This window comes from Syngnathoides biaculeatus, chromosome 11 (assembly GCF_019802595.1).
Source record: "Syngnathoides biaculeatus isolate LvHL_M chromosome 11, ASM1980259v1, whole genome shotgun sequence".
Classification (NCBI taxonomy): Eukaryota; Metazoa; Chordata; class Actinopteri; order Syngnathiformes; family Syngnathidae; genus Syngnathoides; species Syngnathoides biaculeatus.
The window spans coordinates 2,446,700-2,472,539 of record NC_084650.1 but is presented as its reverse complement, the minus strand read 5'-3'; the positions used below and the strand labels follow the sequence as shown (position 1 = coordinate 2,472,539).

Genomic DNA, 25,840 nt, shown 5'->3' with positions numbered 1-25,840 from the left:
TACGTGGAGCGGAGGTGGACTTTTAAAGGCAGACTAACAGGTCTTTGAGGGTCAGAATTCTAGCTGATAGACAGGTGTTAAAATACCCATTTGCAGCTGTATCACACAAATAAATAATTAAAAAAAATCATACATTGTGGTTTCTGGAGTTTTATTTTTAGATTATCTCTCTCACATTAGACATGCACCTAGGATGAAAATTTCAGACCCCTCCATGATTTCTAAGTGGGAGAACTTGCAATATAGCAGGGTGTTCAAATTCTTATTTTCTTCACTGTAAGGATAATCTCCCAAATACATATTCACAATCAATACTCCTTGCGTTTGCTACCACTAAAACATTTTTTTAAAGTGCCACTGACACCTAAATAATTAAATTTAGTATGTTGTTAACCCCAAGAAAAAATCACCCAGAATGGAATCATCTGTTTGTTCACAGCATGTCGCAATGTTGCCGTATATCTATTTCTTTCATCTCCCGCCATGAAAAATCTCAATTGACAGCCATCCTCATCCTTATAGGAAGACTGCAGAATTCTCTCAGAACGTAACAAAAGACCCACGTCATAATAACTCAATAAAGTACATAAGTCAGGGAGTACTAAATGTGTCGAAGCGTGTGGGCCGCAATTAGTGGTGGCACGGGCCGCTGTTTCCCCCGAAGTGGAGGTGTGTAGGGCGGGGAGGCGGGCGGCCACGTGTGGTCGCACCATGGGTGGGGAGAAGAAAAAAAAAGTTCAAGGGGTGTCAATACTTATTGGAGGTACTGTATTTCTAAAGGATTACTTTTCTTCATGTACTGAATCTCATTAGGTTTTGCAGGCGTTATATTTTTGTCAGTATGTATTTAGATGTGTAAATCATGTATTTTGTCACATCTGAATTATGCAATGAAGACCAACGCAACCCTTCAAGATAAGTTTTTTATATGAAATTTATGACAGCAGAAATATACATGAGTCCATAGATTGCCAACAATATATAACAATCATTAAACAGTGTACACCCATCTCTCCGTGAACTATTTACACAACATTACATTCTGAAGATGTTGCCATAACCCTGGCAAATACTTTTTGAAAGTGACAACTTTTCCCTCCATGACTCCTTATCTCTTACATTTCTTAACAGCCAAAAAAGATCCAATACCATATAGTTAAGCGGAGAGTTAATGTGTGACGTAAAGGTGCTTTGCATAACTGCTTTTTAGTCCTGCTGTGTGTTGCAGCCCAGCACCTCCAAACGCAGAGCAATGTCGTTGGTCCAACCACGAGGGTGGATGCGCAGGAACCGGCCGAACAGAGCCGGCTCAAAAACACTGAGGGCTTCCTGGTCGGGGTCGTTGTTACCTGTGAAGATCTAAAGAGGAAAGAAGACAATGGAAGAAGTCTTGCTTACTGGAAACTTCTTGACACTGATGAAATCCATCCATCCATTTCTGAGCTGCTTATCCTCACGAGGGTCATGGGAGTGCTGGAGCCTATCCCAGATGTAATTGGGCAGGAGAAAGGGTACACCCTGAACTGAATGCCACCCAATCGCAGGGCACATGGAGACAAACAACAGGTCCACTCACAATCCCACCTAGGGGGAATTTAGAGTCTCCAATTAATGTTGCATGTTTTTGGGATCTGTGAGGAAACCGGAGTGCCCAGAGAAGACCCACGCAGGCACGGGAAGAACATGCAATCTCCACAAAGGTGAGGCCCACCTGCCCACTACATGGTTCATACCCACACCCTCAATTCACATGAAGAGCAACATGGTATCGTCTTGAGCGAGAGTGTCTGAGCCACTGGTTCTGATTTATGCAGAATTGTATTAGTTTATGCATGTTTTGACATGATTTGATGATCTCATTCAATTGCATACCTAATGTTGTAGCTGGTATGTTTTTATTTTGTCTTTTGACATGACAAATGATGTATGGCTCATTGGTTCACATGTGTCGTGTTGTTGTACCATTTCCCTGTGCGAGTCCTTCTCCAACACGCTGGCCCAAGAGTGTCCATCGTGACTAACAGTCACCGAGAACTCGGTGACCATCATCTGTGTCAGGAAAGATCTTGCCCCCTGGGTGATGACACCTGTGATCCGCTTGACTGTGGTAAGGTCCACTTGTAGCCACTCGTGGGGGTTGTTTTCCTGGGAAATTAGCCAGAAGGGATTAAAATGAAAGATCACTTTAAAGAGGGAAGGAAGAGATAAAAATAACAGGATGAACTTGGAGTGCGAGAGACTCTAATGCAATTTTATCACACACAAAAAAAGAGGAAGCAGCTACATAGACTTAAAAATTCTTTTTAATGCTGAATAAATGGTCAGTGAGATGAAAGAATTGAACCAAGCAGTACACACGTATCCTAAAAGTGTGTACTGTGTACATTTTGATTTTCCATTTGGTTAATCATGTCATCAGCATTTGACAGCCTAGCCTTTGCAGTTTTCGGAAACATGTTGTGTTCCAGCGCAACCCTCCTGACAGAATTTCCCTGTCTTTGCCCTCGTGCCTCCTCTGAGAGTTCAATGTTTTCATCGTTGAGCTTCCTTGGTTTGCCAAAAACAGAATTTGCTTTGAGAAACTGGTACTACGTGTTGGAACTGTGCAACAGCCATAATGCTTCTCACATTGGTGCTGAACCGCAGTCTGTGACGGAAAAACCTGTTCACTTTTGCAATGCTGCGTCAATGTCAAGTGGCAATCCGTTAGCAAGGGAAAAGGAAAGGACTCCAAAAACTGCAGTGTCAAAAGCTGTTGGCCTCAAACCTGTCCAAAAGATGCTGTACAGTAAATGGTGAAAAAAAGAACATTTTAAAAAATATTTACAAGTAATGTATCAAAGCAGAGATACAAGCCACCATACAAGTGTTTGTACCGTTTGGCCAGCAGTGTGTGAATTTTGAACTTGACACATCACCTTTAATAAGTGTAGCACAAATAGCACCTCAGTCACATAACAATAACATAAGCAATGAAAAGTGAACTTGTCGGCAGTCAGTCACAGCGTACACATCAACACAATCACTGAATGGGAAGTGAACCCACGGTGACTGCCCCCAAGTGTGCACCAAAGTCAGACGAGTATACTACTACACCATCAATGACACGATATAGTCTTGTAGTAATTGACTCGCTCAGTGCATATCAGCATGTATAATCGGTTAGGATACAGCTTTTGACAACACATGATACACAGTATATTTTTCTTTATGGTAACCACAAGTTAAGAACCAGAATCGTTTGTGCCCACACTACAATTTGTGAATTAGGTGATGAAGTAACTGAACCTTTTCGTTGGATAAGTGGGGGCTCGCAATGACATTATACACTACACATTGCGTCATATTTGATGATATCATGGGTAACTGTTACACTTTAAAAGTTGATCATTTGGAGCTGAAAAGAGAGAAGTAGGGTGACAAGTTCCTGACAACTGAAAGATGTTTCCATAGCAACACAAGAAACACTCTGTGTGCTGAAATTGATGATCGAGGGAATTAAAAAAAGGCTCTCTTGCCCTTTTAAGAAAGTGCGTTATTTGATATTCATCCTTGCTAGATTTTTTTAAGGATATGAAATGAGGGTGAACTGGCCTTAGCTGGTTATGTAATGCCCTTGGCATCAGCGAGTCCTATGCGGAATACTTCTTCTTTTTAACGCGGTTTCTTCCTGTCAGTTAGTGGCAAGGATGTTGCCTCAAATGCTGAAACATTCCATACTTTCTTTGAGTTCTACACAAGATGGCCAGATGTAGTTTTTATTATTGATTAAGATAAGATGAAGAAACAGAAGATGGCTGCAAAACCATCGGGGGAAGAGACTTTTTCACATCAGTGTGTATTGCAAAGGCGCTCACCTTGGGCCTCCAAGCATTAGTACTGCCCTCTTGATGGAGGCGGGCCAGAGAGGGGATCCACTTACGCAGCAGTGATGAACGATACGAAGAAGCAGTAATGTTTGTAATCAGTCCGCTCCTGAGGCCTAGTGGATGTGAGCAACCTGCACGTGTGAATGCACGTACACACAAACACAAACACACACACACACACAACACACACACACACACACACACACACCACACACACACACACACAACACACACACACACACACAGTCACGTATCAGCCCTTTTGTGATACATCACTACATTAGGCTATATAGTACAGTGGTACCTTCACTTGTGAGTTTTTTGAGAAATGAGCTGTCATTCAACACATTTTGCTGCACATTTTTGCTTTGACTTGCAAGCAAAGATTTGAGATACAAGCACTAGATGGTGGCAGGGAACACGACTCACTTTACAACAATGAGCAGTTCGGCGAAGAGTGAACATCTCTTTAAAATAGAGACTTCAAACTGTTTATTGACACACCCAGTTAAATTTTACTGCCAGACTGAACATTACAAAAAAGAGACTAACGTATTGTGTTTTCAAAACAACCACGTAACTTTGACTTAGGAAAGTCAACTTGCTTGGTTCTAATGCAAAATATCAACATTCACGTTTCAGTGTTGCAACCCTATAAGCAACATGTGGAGAGAGAGTATAATAATATGTAGGTGTAGGTTCGATTATTCATCCTTTACAAACAATGACTACGTAACATTAATGCAGCTAACTTCTTACTCATCCGAATCGTGCCTGTATTTATACTACCCCATGGTGACAAATTCACGTACACCAGAGAGCAGAATCTGGGACTGAAATATAATAGTGGCATTTCTTTATATTTCAATGGACAAATATGATTTGAAATACGAGTTTTTTTGAGTTCCAAGCGTGGTCGTGCAATGCGTTAAACTCGCAAGTCTAGGCACCACTGCAGTATATTAGAAAGTTGAAGCTCACTATTGAGATCGCAGCCCAGCAGCTCCAGTCGCAGTGCAGGACTCAGTACAAATTTTTCAGGGTGAATCCGAAGGTAACGAGCCACAAACGGAGGTGAGAACTTGTTGTGCTTCACTTTGGTGCTGTCCACATTCCCGTGAAACATCTAAGATCCCAGGAAGAAGTAGGTCTCATTTTTGGAGTGACAAGGCCATCATTTGAACAACAGAGGTGATTAAAACAAAACAACATCCAACAAATCCGCTACATTCATATTTGTATTATTTCTGAAAATGAAAACGTATGAATAAGAAAACTCCTGATTAACACATGGAGGGGCAATATGGGGATTCCGCACATTGGGCTGACTTGTGTAGTTTCCTTGGTAGGTGATCCATGTCTCCTGGTCCAGGCTGTAGGAAATGACAAAGAGTGAGATGTAGTTTTCTCTCAGGCTTGCCCTCACACCCTGTGTCTCGATGCCATGCAGGAGGGTTGGCTTCAGCAGGTCCACCTAATAACACATCAGTCACAGAAGGAAAAAAAACGGAACATTAAACACATTGAAAGCGCTTAACACTTGGTGAAAGCTACACCTTCAACCTGTATCCAAGAGAACTTGCTTGTACCCATCCAAGCATTGATAAAACCAGACTGATGCAGCCTCGCCAGTTGGGGCTCCCAAGTACCTGTATACATGTGCAAACAGTCAGCAAGACATGGTAGAGTGTATTGATCTTTGATCACTTACTAATGTATTATTCTCAACGTGTGCCCCAAAATGATCAGACGTAAAAAGCTTTGTCAGATGTTATACAAAAATCTATAAATTAAGAAATGCTTGACCTATGTGATCTGAAGCAGTGATCTGTGAATCTTGGATGTTTCCAGATTTCATTCCCAGAGGTAAAGCACATTCTGCATGATAAATAGATGAATGCAAATATTCATGAATAAAAATCAGGCATTACGTGAGTATTATTATACAAATATCATAGACACCACCCAAAGCTACTCTCCTTCATGTAAAGATATCCAATATGAATCAGATTGCAGCACACCTTCAATTGAAAATGTAACCAAAATATTAGGAACGCTAACAGAGGTAGGGTACATTTTGTTTGAAAATGAATGCCTTCCCCATTGACCATAATAAGCAATTCAAAATGGTAAATTTTTCAAATGCGATACATAAAGATAGTCAGAAACACAGTGAGTAAAAAAAGAATGATGAAGCGAACATTTTGGCAGACATGGTAAAAATGCTAAAATCTTCTAGCTGAAAACCAAGGCATCCCTTTGCCACTTGTGGTCCACTTTCGCGTCATAGTTTTTACCTGGATCATAAACCAATAGTTTAGCTCTCATGCCAGCCAGCTGGTAGTCTCCAACGGTGCACTCAACCAGCCATGTGCCAACCGTGGAGGGGATCATCTCTATAGAGCCGAACACACCTAAAGTAGTAGATAGACATACTTTAAGTAGAAAGTAACCCAAATTATAAATATCTGAAGCAACATTAAGTATCAAGGGTATTTAGTTCACACAATAACCACAAAACATGCATTCAGTGTGCATTCACCAGGGAAGAGGTTGTAGATGCCCATACGGTGCTCCTGCCCAGTGTGAAGAATGAACGGTAAACCGTGGAAGTGCACAGCGTGGTACTCGCCATCACTTCCCACATTCAGCAAATGCCACCTGACTCGCTGGTGCTGTGCAACCATCAGACCGGGAAGTGTCTCTGCCACATAGCCATTTATTGCTATGGATATGAAATGTTGAGGTGTTGTTACTCATAAATGCATACACACATTCTAAATAGTCAGTTACACTACAATGCCAACACCTCTCGCCACCTGCAAACTTATTGCTGATGTGGTACCAGGGGTCGTCTGGGTAGACGTGACAGGGAGGGACACAATGATTCTTCAGGTTCTCCTCCAGGTACCAACTTTTCGTCTCATCAAATGTGTGGAAGAGAAGGCTGAAATCCTGGATTTTGGGCCCTAAATTCTCAGTGGTCGCCAGAGTCCCAGTCTTACACACAACCAGTGGACCAATCAGACCTGAGTGAAGATCCCTCTCCTGGCACACAAAGACACATACATCACATATAATGTATTTGAATATTTAAATGGGATATGTATTTTTTTTCTAGTATTTAAAATGTAATGTTTTGCCTATGGTGCCAGAGGAAACAAAGCGGATACAAAACTGGGTCAAACAGAAGTAGCTGTGAGAAAGGTCTATTTTGGACCCTCGTGTGGCAAAACCAAGGTGATTTTTAAATCAAATCAATGCATTTATACTACATTTCCATGTGTCGTCTAGTTAATATTGCATCAGTGGAGTGTTACCTGCCTTCAGCACGGTGCTGGCTGAAAAAGATTTAACACCAAGTAATAAAAAGAGAGAGGTGTGATGGCAAATTTGAGAAGTGGTACAATGAGAGACGTGAATCCAAAGAATGTCATTCCACACTGGACTTAACTCTGTGCAAATAAGTTCAGATCTGCCAAGGGGATTCTCTTCAATTGTAATAAGACATTCCACAAGAGTTGAATTTCCGTCACTATTATTCACAAATTGAGACAAGTATATCAGTGAGCATTTTGCTAAAATGTATCTGCTGTCAGCATGTCAATTCCACACTCCCTCAACATTTGCGACATCTACCACACTGCACTCTTTGACAAAACTGTATATTCTAAAGTGCCCTTTTAATGGGGGCAACTCAAAGCACACCTGTGAAATAACTATACTGTCGCATCAACATATTGTTTTGCCACACCTGTTAGAACATATAGGAGAAGTGCTCACGAGGATGGATTGAGACAGATTTGTCTTCAATAATAGAGGGAAATAGGCTTTTTGTGTACATACCAACAATCTTAGATATTTGAGTTCTACTCGTGAAAAAAATAGAGCAAAAACAAAAGTGTTGAATTTATATTTTTGTCCAATGTTTGTAGTTTATCTATAATATTAGAACTATGTTCAAATTAAATCCAAAATACCTCTAACAGAGGCCCACCACTATCAGGAGTTGAGTAAATAAACATCCTCTCCCACTTTTTGAGGAACTATGTGAATTCCCTCTGAAAGTTTGAGTACCTGAACACAACAGTGTAGTTATATAGTAGCCTCATTTTCCCCCTTACAATATTTTACACCACGATCAAATGAAGCAGATACTGGATATGCAGACCTTGTCTACAGTGGAGTAGTACGCGCCAGCCTTGCAACCAAATTCCTCATCAGCAGGACCTTGTTTCCTTGTGATTCTCCAGTTATATGTCTGAGCCTCTCCAGGTGGAACCGGCTCTCCTGGGACCCCCGCTGGCAGGAATGGGGCATAGCTTTGTGTAATGCCCGCCGCTTGAGTACGATCATAAACTCCCTGAAGGTGAAATGAGTACGGTCTGGATGCCTTGTTCTTGAAAATGACCTTGAATAGGAGAGACAATATGAACAAAGATCACCAAACACAATTCTTCAATTGATTGAGTTTTAACAGAAAATCCCGACATACAGTAAGTAACTCGTTAACTTCTGCTTTGATCAAAGGGCCCATGATTCCCAGGTGTTTTTGAAGCTCTCCTCTGTGGACAGGTTCCAGGAAGTCTTTGTCACGGTACTCTTTAAACACCACCTTCTTGTATTTTGGGAGAAACTTTCTCATTCCACGGCGGGCCTCTCTAAAGGAAAGAAAATATATTAGTTCATTCCAAGTTCTAACATTACTATCCCAATCAAATACAATTCAATATACTTTACAGCCTTGGTTTTGGAACATCCCCGTTCTCGAACAAATCGGTTTTCGAACAAAATTTCAAGATTTTTTTTGGTTCGCTTTTCGAATGAAAATCGGTACTCGAACGCCCCCAACAAAACTCGTAAATAACATAACGCGTGCGGCCAGACCAGTTGATCTAGGACGCAGTTTGTTGTGAATTCCCACACCGCAGAAAAAACCCAACTTCAGGAGGAGCAGAAGAAGGTGTTGGAGGAGGAGATGTCATCTGATGAGGCTGAAGGCAAGAAGGATGTCCCAAGTGTTGATATAATAGCTATTCGTGCCAAATGGAACGAAACCCATAATTTCGTAGAACTTCATCACCCCAATAGAGGACTGTAAAATTTTAATGATGCTGTGATGAGCCACTTCAGGAAAGTGCTTAAAAAATGGCAGAAACAAGAGACACTAGATTCATTCTTTGTGAAAAGGGGGCAAGTCAGTTGATAGTTTTGCATTTTTTTTTTCATGTGAACTTTAATAATACTCTTTTTCCATTCATTGTAATGGGAAATATTGATTCGGTTTTCGAACAAAAATCACTTCTGGAACCGCGTTCTAGAATGGATTGTGATCAAGAACCATGGCTGTACTGTAATTCAACAGAAGTTGTTCAGTTTTAATAATAGTGAAATTGCCCAATAGTCGGGCAGAATTACACATAGCTAGCTCAGGGATGGTCCAAGGCAAAACTGAACAAACCTTTACTAAAAGAATAGTTGATTTGCAACATATGAACAAATACAAACTTCTATACCATACAGCCTCCATCCATCCAATTTCAATAGGACCATTTTACACCCAAAAACTTTCAACACCCCCCCTCCCCCCACTGTTTAGACATCCTGCCAGCAGTTTTTTTCAAAAACGTAACATAGATTTTGGAGTCAGACATGTTACTGGTCATGAAGTTGTCCTTAATATTAGGTGCGTTTCCAGGACCATTGAAAACAGCTGTAATGAAACGTCTTCTGAAAAAGGACAAGCTGGTCAAGACACAAATGAACAACTCTCAAATCTCCCATTTCTAAGTAAGATAATTGAAGGAGTAGTTATTCAAAAGCTTAACTATATTTTGTGTCAAAAGGTAACTTCACATGTGAGCAGACAAGAATGACATGTGCAGTTCCCCAACATTCCATTCTGGGACCTCTTCTGTTTAATATCTGCTTGCTCTCATTTATTACAGATTACAGTGAAGAAAACAAGTATTTGAACACCCTGCTATATTGCAAGGTGTCCCACTTAGAAATCATGAAGGGTTCTGAAATTTTCATCGTAGGTCCATGTCCACTATGAGAGATATAATCTAAAAAGAAAAATCCAGAAATCACAATGTATGATTTTTTTTTTAACGATTTATTTGTGTGATACAGCTGCAAATAAGTATTTGAAAACCTGTCTATCAGCTAGAATTCTGAACCTCAAAGACCTGTTCGTCCACCTTTAAACGTCCACCTCCACTCCAGGATTTACCCTGAGTCAGATGCACGTGTGTGAGGTTGTTAGCTGCATAGAGACACCTGTCCACTCCATACAATCAGTAAGACTCAAACTTGTAACATGGCCAAGATCAAAGAGCTGTCCAAAGACACCAGAGACAAAATTGTACAACTCCACACAGCTGGAAAGAGCCACGGAGAAATTGCCAAGCAGGTTGGTGGAAAAAAGGTTCACTGTTGAAGCAACCATTAGAAAATGGAAGAAGCTAAACATGAGGGTCAACCTCAATCGAAGTGGAGCCCCATGCAAGATACCATATCGTGGAGTCTCAATGATCCTTAGAAAGGTGAGGAATCAGCCCAGGACTACACGACAGGACTTGGTCAATGACCTGAAAAGAGCTGGGACCACTGTTTCTCAGGTGACTGTTGGTAATACACTAAAACGTCATGGTTTGAAATCATGCATGGGATGGAAGGTTCCCCTGCTTAAACCAGCACATGTCAAAGCCCGTTTTAAGCTTGCAAATGACCATATGAATGATACAGAGGAGTCATGAGAGAAAGGTTTGTGGTCAGATGAGGCCCAAATGGAACTTTTTAATTCCACTAACCGTGTTTGGAGGAAGACGAATGATGAGTTCCATCCAAAGAACGCCATCCCTATTGTGAAGCATGGGAGTGGTAGCATCATGCTTTGGAGATGTTTTTCTCCACATCGGACAGGACGATTGCACTGTATTAAGGAGAGGATGGCCGCTGCCATGTATTGTGAGATTTTGGGGAACAACCTCTTTCCCTCAGTCAGAGCATTAAAGATGGGTCGTAGCTGGGTCTTTCAATATGACAATGACCGAAAGCACACAGCCAGGAAAACCAAGGAGTGGCTCCGTAAGAAGCATATCAACGTTCCAGTGCGGCCGAGCCAGTCTCCAGACCTAAACCCAAAAGAAAATCTTTGGAGGGAGCTGAAACTCCGTGTTTCTCAGCAACAGCCCAGAAATCTGTCTGATCTAGAGAAGATCTGTGTGGAGGAGTGGGCTAAAATCCCTCCTGCAGTATGTGCAAACCTGGTGAACAACTACAGGAAACGTTTGGCTTCTGTAATTGCAAACAAAGGCTACTGTGCCTAATATTAACATCAGGTGTTCAAATACTTATTTGCAGCTGTATCACACAAATCGTTAAAAAAAATCATACATTGTGATTTTTGGATTTTTCTCTTTAGCTTATCTCTCTCACAGTGGTCATGCACCTACGATGAAAATTTCAGAACCCTCCATGATTTCTCAGTGGGACAACTTGCAATATAGCAAGGTGTTCAAATATTTATTTTCTTCACTGTATAAAGGACAACAAAATAAGTTACCATAGCTATGCAGATGATACACAGATATACATTACAATGTCACCAGGAGACTGAGGCCCTCTTGGCAAATGCATTGAGTTTAGTAACTGCATGTGCCACAACTTTCTCCAGCTAAGCAAAAACAAAACTGAGGTGACAGTTTTTGGAGCCAAAGAGAAACGATTACAGATCACCGCAGAGCTTCAATCTATACACCTTAGCGCTACAAAACAGGCCAGAAATCTGATTGTAGTGATGGAATAAATGTCAAAAAGCACGTTAAATGAATAACAAAGTCAGCCTATTATCACTTTAAGAATATATCAAGGTTAAAAGATTTGATATCTCAGCAGGACCTGAAAAAACTAGCCCATGCTTTCATTTTTACTGGGCTTGATAATTGCAAGAACCTCTTTGCGGGTCTAACTACAAAGTCTATTAGACAATTGCAGCTCATTCAGAACTTTGCTGCTCATATCCTCACTAAGACCAAAAAAGTGGACCGGACCAGCTCTGAGGTCCTTACACTGGCTGCCTGTCCATCAGAGGTTAGACTTCAGAATTCTGATGATGGTCCACAAAGGTCTGAATGGTCTAGGACAAGTGTGCCCACATTTTATTGCCCCAAGATCAGTCAAGTCAGAAGAGGACAGAATTGGTCTAACAGAAATGTAAATCTCCCTGTGCGATCCATGTTTTTTTTTTTGGGTACGCAGTTAAGTTTGACCATAACTGCCTAGGAGATCACCGGATCAATTGCGATCGACACATTGGGCACCTCTGGTCAAAGACCAAATACATCACTGACTTCCTGAACCAGTATGAATTCGGCAAACCCTCAGGTTGTCTGGATCTGTTTTTTTTTTTTTTAAGTCAGTCCCCAGAGTCAGAACCAGACATTGAGCTACATTGAGTTTTTGTGCTACACAAGTCTGGAACAACTCTCAGAAAGCCTCAGACCAGATGTAACAGTGTATTTAAATCCAGGTTGAAGACACATCTATTCTCAGATGCATTTTAATAAAGATAATTTTCCTAAAGTTAATCACATTTTAACTTGTGATTTTTATATGATTTTATCTATAGTTCTTATTTCTTTCTTTTTTGTTTTAATCTTAAATTATGCTGTATTTATGTTTTGATGTCTTTGTAAGGCACTTTGAATCACCTCGTTGTTGAAATTGGCTATACAAATAAACTTGCCTTGTCTAAAAGTGGAAATGCTCCTTCAAAACATTCCCATTCATTCCATGATCTTGAGAAAAAAATGGTAGTTTATTTGTATGCATTCTTAAGATGTAAGACTCTCAAAAAACACCTTTTTAGTTTCATCTGCAACCACAGCAAGGTTGCAATAGATTAGAGGCATCCTGATAGGAAGGAAGGAAATACAATGGCTGGTTTCAAGGGTGTTTATCATTCAGGTCCGAAAGTTTGGTCAGTGATGTGTTGAGATCATAGGAAATATCTCTCTTCCTACCTGAGTTTGATAAGACGAGGGTCTTTTCTGATTCCATAGTCCCAGCTGATCTCTTCTGCAGCAATATAATAGTGGCGGGATGTTGTTTTTCTGGAGCGAATGTCAATTTTGTCTGAGGTAATTACATTGGTTGTGCTATTATCCTGTAATAAAGCCAGCAATAAGGAATTGAGAGTTTGGGTATTTAATGCAGTTTACATTCTTTGAAAGGGAACATTACCTCTTGGCTGTAGTCATCATAATCCAAAGACAAGTTGATTCCTGTTTTGTTCTTTGTTGCTGTAGAATTGTAAACCACCCTGACAGAATCCACTGTGTGCTCCTTAGAATCACTTTTAATGGCGATTTCTTTGAAGTTTTGCTCCCTTTCCAATGAATTGCTTTCACTTATAAGACTCTCCTTGAGGTTTGGATTGCTGTCTGGTATGATTTCATTGCTATCTTCTCTGAGTACATTTGTCTCAAGTCGCATCTCATTCCTTTGGTTCATCTCAACATTTTTCTCTGTTCTATTTTCTTCGGTCTCCCATACAAACTGCCATTTGAATTCATCATTTGCGGTTTCTGCAGAGCTAAAATCATCACGTGTCCAGTTTCCTTCTGCCTGTCTTCTCTCTCTGCCACTTCTTTCATTTACAGTCTCATTCAAATCTAGAATCCACTCCCCATTTTTCTCCAATTCTTTCAAAACATCCAGTGGGATGCCTCCCACAGGTACACTGCTTGCATTTCCTCCCTCCGAAGACACTACAGTCATATTCTTCATTTGACAGATTTGTTCTCCTTTCACAGTCCACCCAGTATTGCCACCAGTATCATTTTGACTAGAAGTAAAGTTTTTGCACACCCAGACCATATGCGTTGTCTTTTGAGGTCTCCTTCCCTTTGGCAATAGGTTCACACAGTCAGAAATATCATCGATGTCTTCATCTTGGTCAACAAACATGTCTCCGTAGTCGCAGGGACAGACGCTGTAATGAATGCTCATCCCCCGACTCTTGAGATTACCATCGAAGGCACTTATCTCCCACTCACCTGTGAGAAAATGGGGGAAGTTAGAAAACGTACAAACAAACAGTTCCTGGTTTATTATTATCCTCTCCAAGCCAAAGCACCTGTCTGGATTTTTACATTAGACAATGATAAACCTGTAGCCCAAATTTAATCTCTCAAAACCCGATCCAAGAGTTCAAGAGTCAATGAGGTGGTAGTTGTTCAGCCTGTAATCAAATCAGGTTCCAGATCCCTTGTAGATCAAAAGAATGAAATATCAAACAAAATCTGGAAAGTACAAGTCAGAATCATCTATCTGATATATGCGTGATGCAATTTGACTGCAGAGGTCTTAGCAAAGTTGAGTGCAGTGGTTGAATGTAATTACCCGGCAGGTCCATTTCCATGGTAATGGTCATGCTAGTCATCGGAAAGAGGGTGAGGACAGACTGATGAAGGCCATCATACTGAAAAAGGTTTCCAGTGAAGTACACAGATAGGAACTCACTCTGGGTGCCCACATTGGCCACATGCCAGAAGGTGACATCAGTCTGACACATCAAAAATTGGTGCCTGCTGAACATGATGCCATTTATGCCTGGAAGATTGAAATGAAGAACATGCATTTCTTTTGTTCTGCTCCAACAGAGTCAAAATCAAGTGCACAGTCACTCACTATAAATGACATTGGAGTTGTAGAAATCAGGATTTGTGCTTTTTGATGAGTTCTGGTGTTTGCCAATGTTTTCATCCATATACCAACTTCTGTTCTCATCAAAGACAGCAAACACTATACTCCATTCTTTATCAGGGGCCAACTGCAATGGTAGATTGGGTATAAGAAAGACTTTTTTCCCGCCTCCTTGTGGGTCATGCCATATATGAGGCGGTGCTCAACTCACCAGGCGACCTCTGGTGTCGATGGCCGTAGACTTGCAGATGAGGAGGATGCCCACTAGCCCTGAAGCCAGGTCCTTCTCTGGGGAAACGGTACTCTGGTACAGCTGTGAAAGACATTGGGGGTCCTCCTCCAAAGGACCATCATCGGCGGTTAGTTCCCAGACGTAGACAAAGGTCCCATTTGGGGGCACCTCCATCGAGCGCAAGTCATTTTCTGCAAATTTGACATGCATTCACATTAAATTGAAGATTTAGAAAGCAATGAGCAGTGACCAATTAAGCAAAGAAGACTTTTACTGACTTAATACTTTTAATGACTACAGACAGTAAAAAGTAGCTGCCAAGACTTTGTAAACTCTTCATGTAACTGTAGTTGTTTCCAAACTAGCATTGTATGCGTAAGCACATTCCAGTAAAAGTATATTCAGTAATAATTTCACTTAAAATGCGTTCAAACCTTTTTGTATATAATGTGGAAAATAGTTTACTGTGGATGTACAGTGCCTTGCAAAAGTATTCACCCACTTGGCTTTTTATCTATTTGTTCAATTACAACTTCTGATTTAAACAATTTCTTTACTGTAACTTAATTTGATGGACCTGCTCATAATAGTTAGTGTTGAAGAAAAATTATATATATATATATATATATATATATATATATATATATATATATATATATACATTTTTTTTTTCTTGTGGGGGGGGGGCGTTACGTTGTAAACCATTAATTCCAGACCACTGTATCAAAACAGCTTACCGTTGGTTGAGCTCCCCAGTGGATACATTTTGGTGAGGTCTTTGGGCACGATGTTAAAAGGACGACTGGCCAGGTTTTTGAATGTGATCTGGAGGGAAAATTCAAATTGAGCATTAGAAATCAATAATTAGGTGAAAACAAGTTCAACGTCTTCTTTTAATCGAGAGAAAAAATTCTCTCCGGCTTCTGATGCTTGGCTGACTTACGTGGAAGCGATCGCTGACTTTTCCTTTCAGTAACGGACCCATGAGTGTGCTGACTGTGTTTTTCCTCCGAGTGAAAGTTTCGTCTGTGTATTCCACATAGGTCACCTTTTTATACTTATAGTCGAGGTGATGAGGGGCCTCCGGCATCTCAATGGACTGCAGCTCACTCATGTTTGAAAGAGTAATGTTTGCATTGCGTTAAATTTTCATTTTACCCCTTGCAATGTTATTTTCGTTTGTGTACTACCTGTCTGTGGCTGCGAGATGAGGAGCGTAGTCCCACACGACTTCCTCAGCAGCAATGTAATGTTTCCAGATTTTTGACCGCTGTCCCCTGCTGGCTCTCCCAAGTGCTCGAGGCCTCATGGGCTGTAAATTAACAGTGTTAAAGTAATCCTCGCCATACTCATCGTAGTCGTGTATGACGTTGCGAAGGTCTGGTCCTGGGCAGTTCTCCACCTTGAACATGGCTCTCATGCCATCTACACACAGACACCACAGGAATCAGTTCTAACGCATAGGATGGTGGGACTCTTATGTGAAAGGGCCTTTCTTTACCCAAGTGGTGCGCATATATCTGGCAGCTGATGAGGAAACGGCCAACATTGCCCGGCTTCATTTCTGCAGTGACATAGGTCATGGGGGACACCTCCATAGTCACTTTACGATGTTTCAACACCTAGGAAAGCAAATGCAGAAAAATACACTCATTTATTTGAAGCAAGAGCGTGACATATAATCTAGGGTTAGGGTTAGGGGGTTAACCCTAACCCTAAGAAAATATGGATGTAGTCAGATTGCATGACGAGACTGTTTTGAAATCAAATTGAATAAAACAGTTCGGAATTATTTATGTCTTATGATATAGTAGTTTACTTCTTGACTTCTGTGCATCAGTGTGGGCTGAGTGCCCACTCAGTGCATATGCAATTGTGAATGGTTTTCTATATCTACAATATGTGGCCTGGAGTCCAGTCCAGGGTGTTATATGGTCCAGCACCCTGCCAATCTAATTAGAACAAGCGGTAAAGGAATTGGATAGATGGATGTACACTGCATTTACTACTCTTTCAATGCATTAATTGTGACTTATAAATGACAAACAATTCATAAAAAAAAATTAACACAATTTAGTCATATTTTGTATTCCGAGTAGTTCCAAGTTGTCCTTGACTTCCTTGTACCGATTGCACTGACGTGATTTTGTGCAAATTGTGCAAAAAGGAGTGTTCATATCGCCAAAGCACTTCAAGACTGCCACATGTGATCCAAATTTTCAACTGCTGCAAACCATGCGAAGACAATGCTGTTCTGAAATGGATCCTGAAAAGGCACTGTAACTTTACATCTGTTTCATTTCGGCCAGGCATAGTTTCTATAAAAAAATGTACTTTTTGGATTCAGCCATCCAATTTTTGAACTGTTTATCCTCACAAGGGACACGAGTGTGCTAGAGTCTATCCCAGCTAACTCTCAGGCAGGAGGTGGGGAATACCCTGGGGTAAACGGAATCCTCCTAACCCTTGTCAGTGGTTAGAGAAGCAAACGCAAGTCCAGCACATTGCCATTAGTCACCCAAACATTTCACTGGGTGAGGTGGAAGAGGGGGGAGGGGGGAACCCAAGGGGCTATGGCCGCTGAAGCTTGTCTCCTTGACTGGATGAGTTTTTTGCCCCTCATGCTTCTCATGACGCATTGCGGCTGACAACCCTTTTGCCAGGCGTGTCAAACTCATTTTTGTCATGGGGCACATGTTAGTTCTGATGCCCCTTGGAGAGCCAGTACGACTCCGAACCCATTTAAATGAGAGATTACCTCATATAACTGTAACTGTGTACAGCGTACACAACACATTGATGTATAACCACTTTTGAAATCAGAGGCCATTACAACATCTTTTTCAACCATTATATTTCTTTTCAAAGGGGAATTGGTATGTCAAAGGTGTTACACCTGATCACAACTAACAATTTTGATTGGCTTTCGCGGGCCACATAAAATTATGTGTCGGTCCGGATCTGGCCCAAGGCGCCAACAGTTTCTCAGGAGCCTGTGAGAGCTTGTGCAATTGCTGCAAATTCTTTTTTTCCAACTTAGCAGGAGAGTAGGCATGCCTTTGATTGACAGCTGAAGTTTCTGTGGAGGTGGAATTTTCAGAACATTTATCGATAAGCCCACAATGTCTGCATGCTGAAAGAATGTTTCATCTCTTGACCATTTTAACCCATTCGTGGGCAGCGTCCCATTTTTGGGACATCATGATTTTTACACATTATATCATTCAGTATATCAAAATATCCAAGTGTTTTAATCTGAAGCCATAATTTGGTATCAGGAGAGGATAACTCATCGATCAAAGTTAGCACGGAGTTATTTCCCTTTCCTTCCTGACGCAACATGGCTGTGTGAAGTTATCATATAACTTAACCATAAATGAAAAAGAAGTGTTATTTCCTTGATTGTGGCCTGTTAGGAGACTTTTATCTCAATAAGGCAAAAAAAATGCCACCCTGCCCATGAATGGGTTAAAGCTTTGCAATTTTTTAAAACTCCACTAATTTAATGTCCGGCTTGTTTACAAGATCGTGTACCGTAACAGGTAGAACTACTAAGATGACCGAAGCTGCATAATTAACATAGATTTGTAAGTTAAGACGAGATAATCATTTGGCTACTTTAAAGTATTTTTACGTTTTGTGACATCTTTGTTGTTGTACCATTTATATTCTGACACTGTCAAAATACACTGAACTTTATTATTATTCAGAAAAGCAAAACTCCTATGATGATTTTTAATTAGAGCTTATTAAATCGTCAGATGATACAATTTGAATGTGCATCACCTTTAGCGTGTGATCCTGGAAGTGGATGGAGTGGATCTCTGGGGCTGTGCCAACACCAATGATGTGCCAAACCACCCGTTTTTGGCACATGGTCAAACCTGAATGAGCACACGGTGACATCAGAAGCATCAACAGAACTGGTGACACACCTCCGCAAAAAGTGTGTGTATCTTTGCAGTGTAGTTCCTACCCGGCAAAGTGGAGTTGATGTAGCCGTTGATGGTGTGATATTCTGTCCTGCTGTTGCTCCTCTGAATATTCTCTCTGCCCCTCCTGTCTCCAACTTCCCCATACCAGCTCTTGTTCTCATCAAACACTGCAAAGAGCAGCACGAACGCAGTATCTCTCCTCTGGTTGTCCTTACTGAAGGCCCCTAGAGGAAGTTGCACAAAAAGACAAGCCTGATGGGGAAAACTGCGTATTGCATGCACTTCAGCATGCAGTAGCATACAGTACGTGATCATTCATTTGGGTTTTCTGGTCTCGCTTTGTTTAAATGAAAACTGTACAAAAATCAGTTTGAAACAATTTTATTTTTGGGAGGCTAAATGCAATCTAAGTTAACAAATGTTAAGATGGCGGCGCGGTAGATCAACTGTAAAGTGTTGGCCCCACAGTTCTGAGGTCCCGGGTTGAATCCTGGCCCCGCCTGTGTGGAGTTTGCATGTTTTCCCCGTGCCTGCATGGGTTTTCTTGAGGCACTCTGGTTTCCTCCCACATCCCAAAAACTTGCATTCATTGGAGATTCTAAATTGCCCCTAGGTGTGATTGTGAGTGCAACTGTTGTTTGTCTCCATGTGCCCTGCGATTGGCTGGCAACCAGTTCAGGGTATAACCTGCCTCCTGCCCATTGACAGCTGTGATAGGCTCCAGCACTCCCCGCAACCCTTGTAAGGTTAAGCACCAAATAAAATAGATGAATGGATAAATTTTAAGAAAAAAATATATTTATGCAATAAAAAGTCAGTAAAAGTAGATTTATAAGTTGAAATACTGATTGTTCATCACCACAGTAACTTAAAAGTTAACAGTTTAATTACAGTTTTTGCACATAACACAAGTGTATAGATCATAGACTGTATGAGTCTTAGGATGTACATGCCATGAAAACAATAAGTTGCTGCCCTTGAACAATGAGTCCCTGCAACTTATCAGCACAGAATACATACTGTATATAGTAATTCTCCGTTATATCACGGTTCTTGTGTCACAGTACTGCTATATTGCAGATTTATATGACAGTTGGATTTAATTTGTTCTGCTGTTTGTAAAATAGGTGGCACGGTGGAGCAACTGGTTAGATCGTCAGCCTCATAGTTCTGAGGACCACGGTTCAAATCCTGGCCCCGCCTCTGTGGTGCTTGCATGTTCGCCCCGTGGCTCTGTGGGTTTTATTCCACATCCCAAAAACGTGCAACATTAATTGGACAATAATTTGCCCCTAGGTTGGATTGTGAGTGAGAATGTCTGTTTCTACGTGCCCTGCGATTTGCTGGCAACCAATTCAGGGTGAGATAGCTGGGATAGGCTCCAGTACTCCCGCAGTCCTTGTGAGGATAAGCGGTTCAGATAATGGATCGATGACTCCATATTAATGAGGCAAAATGCACTGTAGTGTTTTGTTCCATTCAGCCCCCCGACAACACTAACTTGACTGGCAGATGAGCAGAGGACCAACAAGTCCAGAGTTGATGTCTCGGACCGGGTCCACTTGGGATGAATATGAGTAGGTTAGGCATTCGGGGTCATCAATTGTGGGTCCGTCAGCAGCACTGATGTCCCACACGTACTTGTGGTATTTTCCGGGAGCGACGGCGTCATCCTCCTTCTCTTTGCCCATTGTGGAGTCATCATAGCCAGCTCCTGGAGGGGGGGGGGACATTACAAAACATTAGAAATAAAAACAATCGTACAATCTTGCTCAAGAGTTCAGATTGCTAGAGGTGCTTTACACAACATTTTAGATAATGATGAAGTCCATTGTGGGATGTCATCCTGTGGCAGGAAGACATGAGCTGGTTTCAGGAAATGACACATGCCACTGCGCTCAGAGGAGGCTATGACCCTTCTGGTTATGTGGGAACCATGCTTTAACTCATGCGAGGATGTAGGACATGATCTTTTGGCTCAAACCGGTACTTGCAGTTAGAAAATCTGCACAAAGGAGATGATGGAGACTGTTCTTCACATGTGTGATTTCTGAGAAATGAGGCAACAACTTTTAAGTTGTGCTTCCATGAATTCCTCATTATTGCACTGGGCTTGTCTGCAAAACTGGTCACTTCAGTTGCTTTCTTTGGAAATTTTTCATTAAGTACGTTAAAAGCTTTAAGATTCATGTCAAACCAAGCAAATGTTCAAACTCCAAATAACCTCAGAATTTACCATAAATCTTGATAACTTTGAGATACTAGCATTTTTGTGTTACCGAACATGAACAGTTGAAAAATCCATTACCCTCAATTTCTGATTCCAAAACTTGCTCATACATGTTGTGTGTATGATAAGGCAATTACAAATTTTTATGGTTTCACATTCGTAAATGCCCTCTGAGTGCAACTGTAATGTGTAAATGTGGCCCGTGACAAAAATGAGTTTGACACCACTGCTGTACACACTATCTCTAAACTTGAATGATTTAAGGGTAGAATTGATTGTCTAGCGGGGTCAATTGCTCTTGACCTTCACGGGTAGCCCCTAATGTCAAAGTTCATACATTTCCCTACATGTAATTTCAGAGGTCGTGCCGAGGGCTTCCCGATCTATAATTACTTTGTTATCACGACCTTGTTTGTTTCCATAAAAAAAAATCCCCCACCTCAGCCAAACCAACAAAATGCTTCAGGACCATAACTTTTGACATGCTTTCGTATAGAGTGAGTGTATAGCCTCTCAGCTAATTAGATATAGGTGATCAACCTTTGTGTGTGTGTGTGTGTGTGTGTGTGTGTGTGTGTGTGTGTGCGTGTTTGGAGGGGGGTGAACACGAAGGCCAACATTTACAGTAATCACAGACATAACACATCAAGTGTTATGGCGTTTGCAGTTGATGGTTCAAGTTTTATCTTTCAAGCAACACAGGTGGAGGGACTAAATAGGACTGGAGATTTGAGGTGTTCCTTCCATTGATCATGATGGAGACTATCAGCTTACTTGTCACTGGATGCACTTACGGCTATTTAATAAATGCAGTAGTTTGTTTACATTTAACTTTCAGATGCGGACGTCATCCATGCTGTGACCGCGAGAATGCAATTTCAAGCATCCCGTCCCCTCATTGTAGTCAATGGAGGCGACAAGGAATAAACTTCTCTATTCTGAGAAAACTGACCACCACTTCATACACTTTAAGACAACCAATAGTCATCAAAAGTTGAGTTGAGCCCAATTTTATTTTAACTCACATGATGAAAAACTCAAGGAAATACCCATATTTGCGGCGTCCTCTTCTGCAGATGTGAATCTAAGAGGCAAATTCTAGGCATTCTAGAAAGTTTAGATTGTTTAATTTTTTTCCCCTTAATATAGTACAGTACAAACCCAACTCCAATGAAGTTGGGATGTTGTGTTAAATAAAAGCAGAATACAATGATTTATAAATAATGCTCAACCTATATTTAATTGAATGCCCAACAAAGACAAGCAATTTAATGTTCAAACTGATAAACTTGATCGTTTTTAGCAAATGATCATTAATTTGAAATTCATGGCTGCAACACGTTCCCAAAAATCTGGGACAAGGTCATGTTTAGTTTTGTGTTACATCACCTTTTCTTTTAACAACATTCAATCACCATTTGGGAACTGAGAAAACTAATCGTTGAAGCTTTGTTTCCCATTTTTGCTTGATGTACAGCTTCAGCTGGTCAACTGTCCGATGTCCTCGATATCGTCTTTTATGCACCACACATTTTCAATGGGAGACAAGTCTAGCACCCACAATCATTTGCTAAGAAGTCACGCTGTTATAATACATGCAGATTGTGGTTTGGAATTGTCTTGCTGAAATAAGCAGGGACGTCCATCAAAAAGACATTGCTTGGACGGCAGTATGTTTCTTGCATGTACGAGTACTTTTCAGCATTAATGGTGCCTTCACAGATGTGTAAATTACCCATGTCATTGGCACCAACACAGCCCCATATGATTGAGGATACTGGCTTTTGAACTTGTGTTCCTGAGCCCATGTGATGATATCCGAGACACTTTGATGTCAGTTTTTTGGTGCAGTGTCGCCTGAGGGATTGAAGGTCACGGGAGATCTTTGGTGGTTTTTTGGCCTTGCCGCTGACATGCAGTGATTTCTTCTGATTCTCTGAACCTTTTGACGATATTATGGACTGTAGATAATGAAATCCCTAAACTTCTTTCAATTTTGTACATTGACAAACATTGTCCTTGAACTGGTCAACAAGCGAAAGTCACTCCATCTTTGCTTGTGAATGCATTCAGGGAATTTCCTTTTCTTACCAATCATGACACCCACTTGTTTCCAATTCGCCCATTCACCCGTGGGATGTTCCTAACAGGTATTTTATGACCATTGCCCAACCTTCTGTCTTTTTTTGGAATGTGTTGCAGCCATAAAATTCTCAGTTAATGATTATTTTCTCAAAACAATAAAGTTAATCAGTTTGAATATTAAACATCTTGTCTTTGTAGTCTATTCAATTTAATATAGGTTGAACATGATTTGAAAATAATTGTATTCTGTCTTCATTTGTTTAGCACAACGTCCTAACTTCATTGGAATTGAGTTAGTCAGTTGTGACTATATTTTAATCATGTACTTGTCTAAAATAAAAATCTTCTCATTACTCTGGCATATAAAACATTTGAATAATTTTGCTCACACTAGCTGACCTAAAACAGGAAATGTCTGATTTCATGTCAAGACAGCGAGGACAAAAATATGTATTTTTATATAGTGCATGTAAATTCCACTTATTTTTACTTATTTAGTATGAGACTTTATTTTCATTTGCAATGTGACGGCTTTGAGTGGAGTGAGAAGATGAGTGTTGTGGAGAAAGCGATGCTAGATGACAAGTTGCTATGAAGTTGTGAGCTGCATACATACAGAAAATGAAGTTCTTATTCATAGGACACAATCAGCTGCTTCAATCTCAGTGTAGTCAAGTACCTTCTGACTGCTTCCAGTACGTTATACCCACTGGGCTGATACTGTAAGGGTGAGATGCCAGGTTTTTGAAGTGCACAACGACTTTTTCACGAGGCTGAGTCACAATTACTGGACCTTGAATACCTGAAGGCACAAAACACAGCAGGAACACTCAGAGACCCCCGTTGAGGCATCACTTAATGAATAAACATCGGTGAGATCAAAGACATTTTCTCTGGATGTTATGTAATATGAATGGCTATATGCAGAAAAAAACTTTTGATGAGTGTGTGTGTATTTATATATATATATATATATATATGTACTAAAATGTAACATAAAAAGTATTCTATTTTGGTATTAGAAGAGTATCTTAACAATATTATGAATATAACCAAGACATTGAGCTTCCAGTTTTTGTGAACATGACTTTGTCTTATTGCAGATAAAGGATAAAGGCGTGGTCAAATAAATTTGTCATGGAATGACCTTCTTGCTAGGAACATTTAAAATGTTTTTTCCCCTCTTCTAATTTTCCATGGCACTCTTCCCGGTCAGAGTTGCAAGCACCTGGATACCCTGGACTGTCGACTACCTATCGACTGCAGGGTTTAGGAAGAGACACTCCATTTGTATTCATATTCACACAGCTGCTGCGTGGAAGTTACACTGCCCGTGCATGCAATCCGAATGGGTGAAAGTACTGTGATATACATGACAATGACACCGACAGGAAATACAAATGGGGGAAAAACTTCAGATATGCTACTCTACTCTTCTGGGAAGTGACTGAAGAGGGAGGAGAGAGGGCGTGGTGGCTCACATTCCCTGGTTTAGTTCATCCCAAAGGTGTCTGATGGGATCGAATTATCTGGCCCTGACCCCATTAAAGTTTGTGACTTAATGGACCTCCCTGAGTGGCCTACCTGTAACTGTTCCTATAACATTGGAAGCATGAATTTGTTAGAAACTGACTAGGTACTAGGTAAGATGAAGAGTTAAGAGACAAGAGGATTTTTAGAGCAGCGTTTCACAACCTTTACCCATTGGCACAAGTTTTACACAGGGAAAATGTGACACAAAAAAAAAAACATGATCAGAAATAGTAATGTCCTTATTTTCATGTACTCCCAAACTGACTTACTCTGTGTAACATTTGAGGCTAAGTGGACAATTTCCTTTGGTGCACCAACAATCTTTCACATATTTTCCAATTTCATTCAACTTGTCAGAAAATTTTCATTTATTATTTAAAAAAAACCAAAATTTCCCCCATTTATCTATGCCAGCAACATATATTGACGGGCATAAAAATTTGAATGGCTACAAGGATATCAGCTTTGAAATTAAACAAGCCCAGATTTCACACTGCAAATATGAGAAAATTGAGACGAGATCATAAATTGTGGGAGATGTTTGAGATGAGATCATAAATATGTTTTTCAGTTGCTTTGTGTGATGTTGTGCTGTATGTTACTTGCTTATGTAAAATGGATGCCTTAGCTCAATTAAACTTCCCTTAACCAACCCCAAATTTATTAATTGATTGTCCTTAATGTAAATGAGTGCAGCTTGTAGTATTACAATGTATCGGGATATTTGTGAAAATCCAAGAACTATTGCTGAGATTGTTTTCACAAACCTGTCCAAGGTGGTCTCGGCTTGGGGATTGTGTATGTGGCATCTGTGTACTCCCTGTAAACTGCCTTAATATATTTCTGAGGGTTATCTTTGGACACCCACCTAGAAACAAAGTTTAACAATGAAAATTCTCAAAATCAACTTGAATCTGACCAGAAAGACATTAATTAAACAGCAAAAAAAAAAAAAAAAAATCACCTTTGATCAGATGTTGCGTCACCATCACCCACACTGACATAGTCCCAGCCGATTTCCACAGCAGCAATGAAATGCTCCCTTACAGTAATTGTCTTTGCCCGGCCAATAACGCACAGCAGCAGCAGCAGCGGAGGCAAAAGCGACACTCCCATTGTCGGCGTGGGCACCTGCATGCGCCACAAAGAGCCTGGCAAAAAAAGAATGAGGGCTTCACTTAAATGGAACCAAATTTATCGGTCAGTGGGTGGGAGGAATGGCAAGGTGGACTGTGTGTTTGAG

General features: G+C 40.7%; 1 protein-coding gene across 2 annotated transcripts; it reads right to left on the bottom strand.

Annotated features, from left to right (window-relative positions):
- Nucleotides 1-935: 935 nt before the first annotated feature.
- Nucleotides 936-25,840, bottom strand: f8 (coagulation factor VIII, procoagulant component). 2 transcript variants are annotated; one of them, XM_061835441.1, is made up of 27 exons: nt 25,562-25,840; nt 25,365-25,465; nt 23,744-23,866; nt 20,251-20,463; nt 18,791-18,973; nt 18,601-18,698; nt 16,316-16,436; nt 16,005-16,239; nt 15,758-15,923; nt 15,552-15,639; nt 14,794-15,005; nt 14,568-14,709; nt 14,280-14,489; nt 13,119-13,933; nt 12,899-13,041; nt 8,365-8,530; nt 8,041-8,280; nt 6,689-6,917; nt 6,412-6,594; nt 6,167-6,283; nt 5,676-5,747; nt 5,433-5,518; nt 5,188-5,343; nt 4,851-4,995; nt 3,858-4,000; nt 1,963-2,145; nt 936-1,359 (listed from the first exon to the last, which is right to left on the bottom strand). In XM_061835441.1, the coding sequence occupies exons 1-27, from the start codon at nt 25,732-25,734 to the stop codon at nt 1,207-1,209; spliced, it is 4,896 nt and encodes a 1,631-aa protein (XP_061691425.1). In that variant the 5' UTR covers nt 25,735-25,840; the 3' UTR covers nt 936-1,206. The 2 variants fall into 2 exon arrangements, 1 of the variants encoding a protein (XP_061691425.1); XR_009797179.1 differs by lacking the exons at nt 936-1,359; nt 1,963-2,145 and having other exon boundaries at nt 3,857-4,000; nt 5,459-5,518.

Excerpts from the sequence above, each read along its gene's own strand:
- f8 (XM_061835441.1), bottom strand. The coding sequence starts at position 25,734 with ATGCAGGTGCCCACGCCGACAATGGGAGTGTCGCTTTTGCCTCCGCTG. Across the intron at positions 13,934-14,279 it reads CATGGAAATGGACCTGCCGG|GTGAGTGGGAGATAAGTGCC; the intron begins GTAATTACATTC and ends ATTTTCTCACAG. Across the intron at positions 4,001-4,850 it reads GCTGGGCTGCGATCTCAATA|GTTGCTCACATCCACTAGGC; the intron begins GTGAGCTTCAAC and ends TCACACGTGCAG.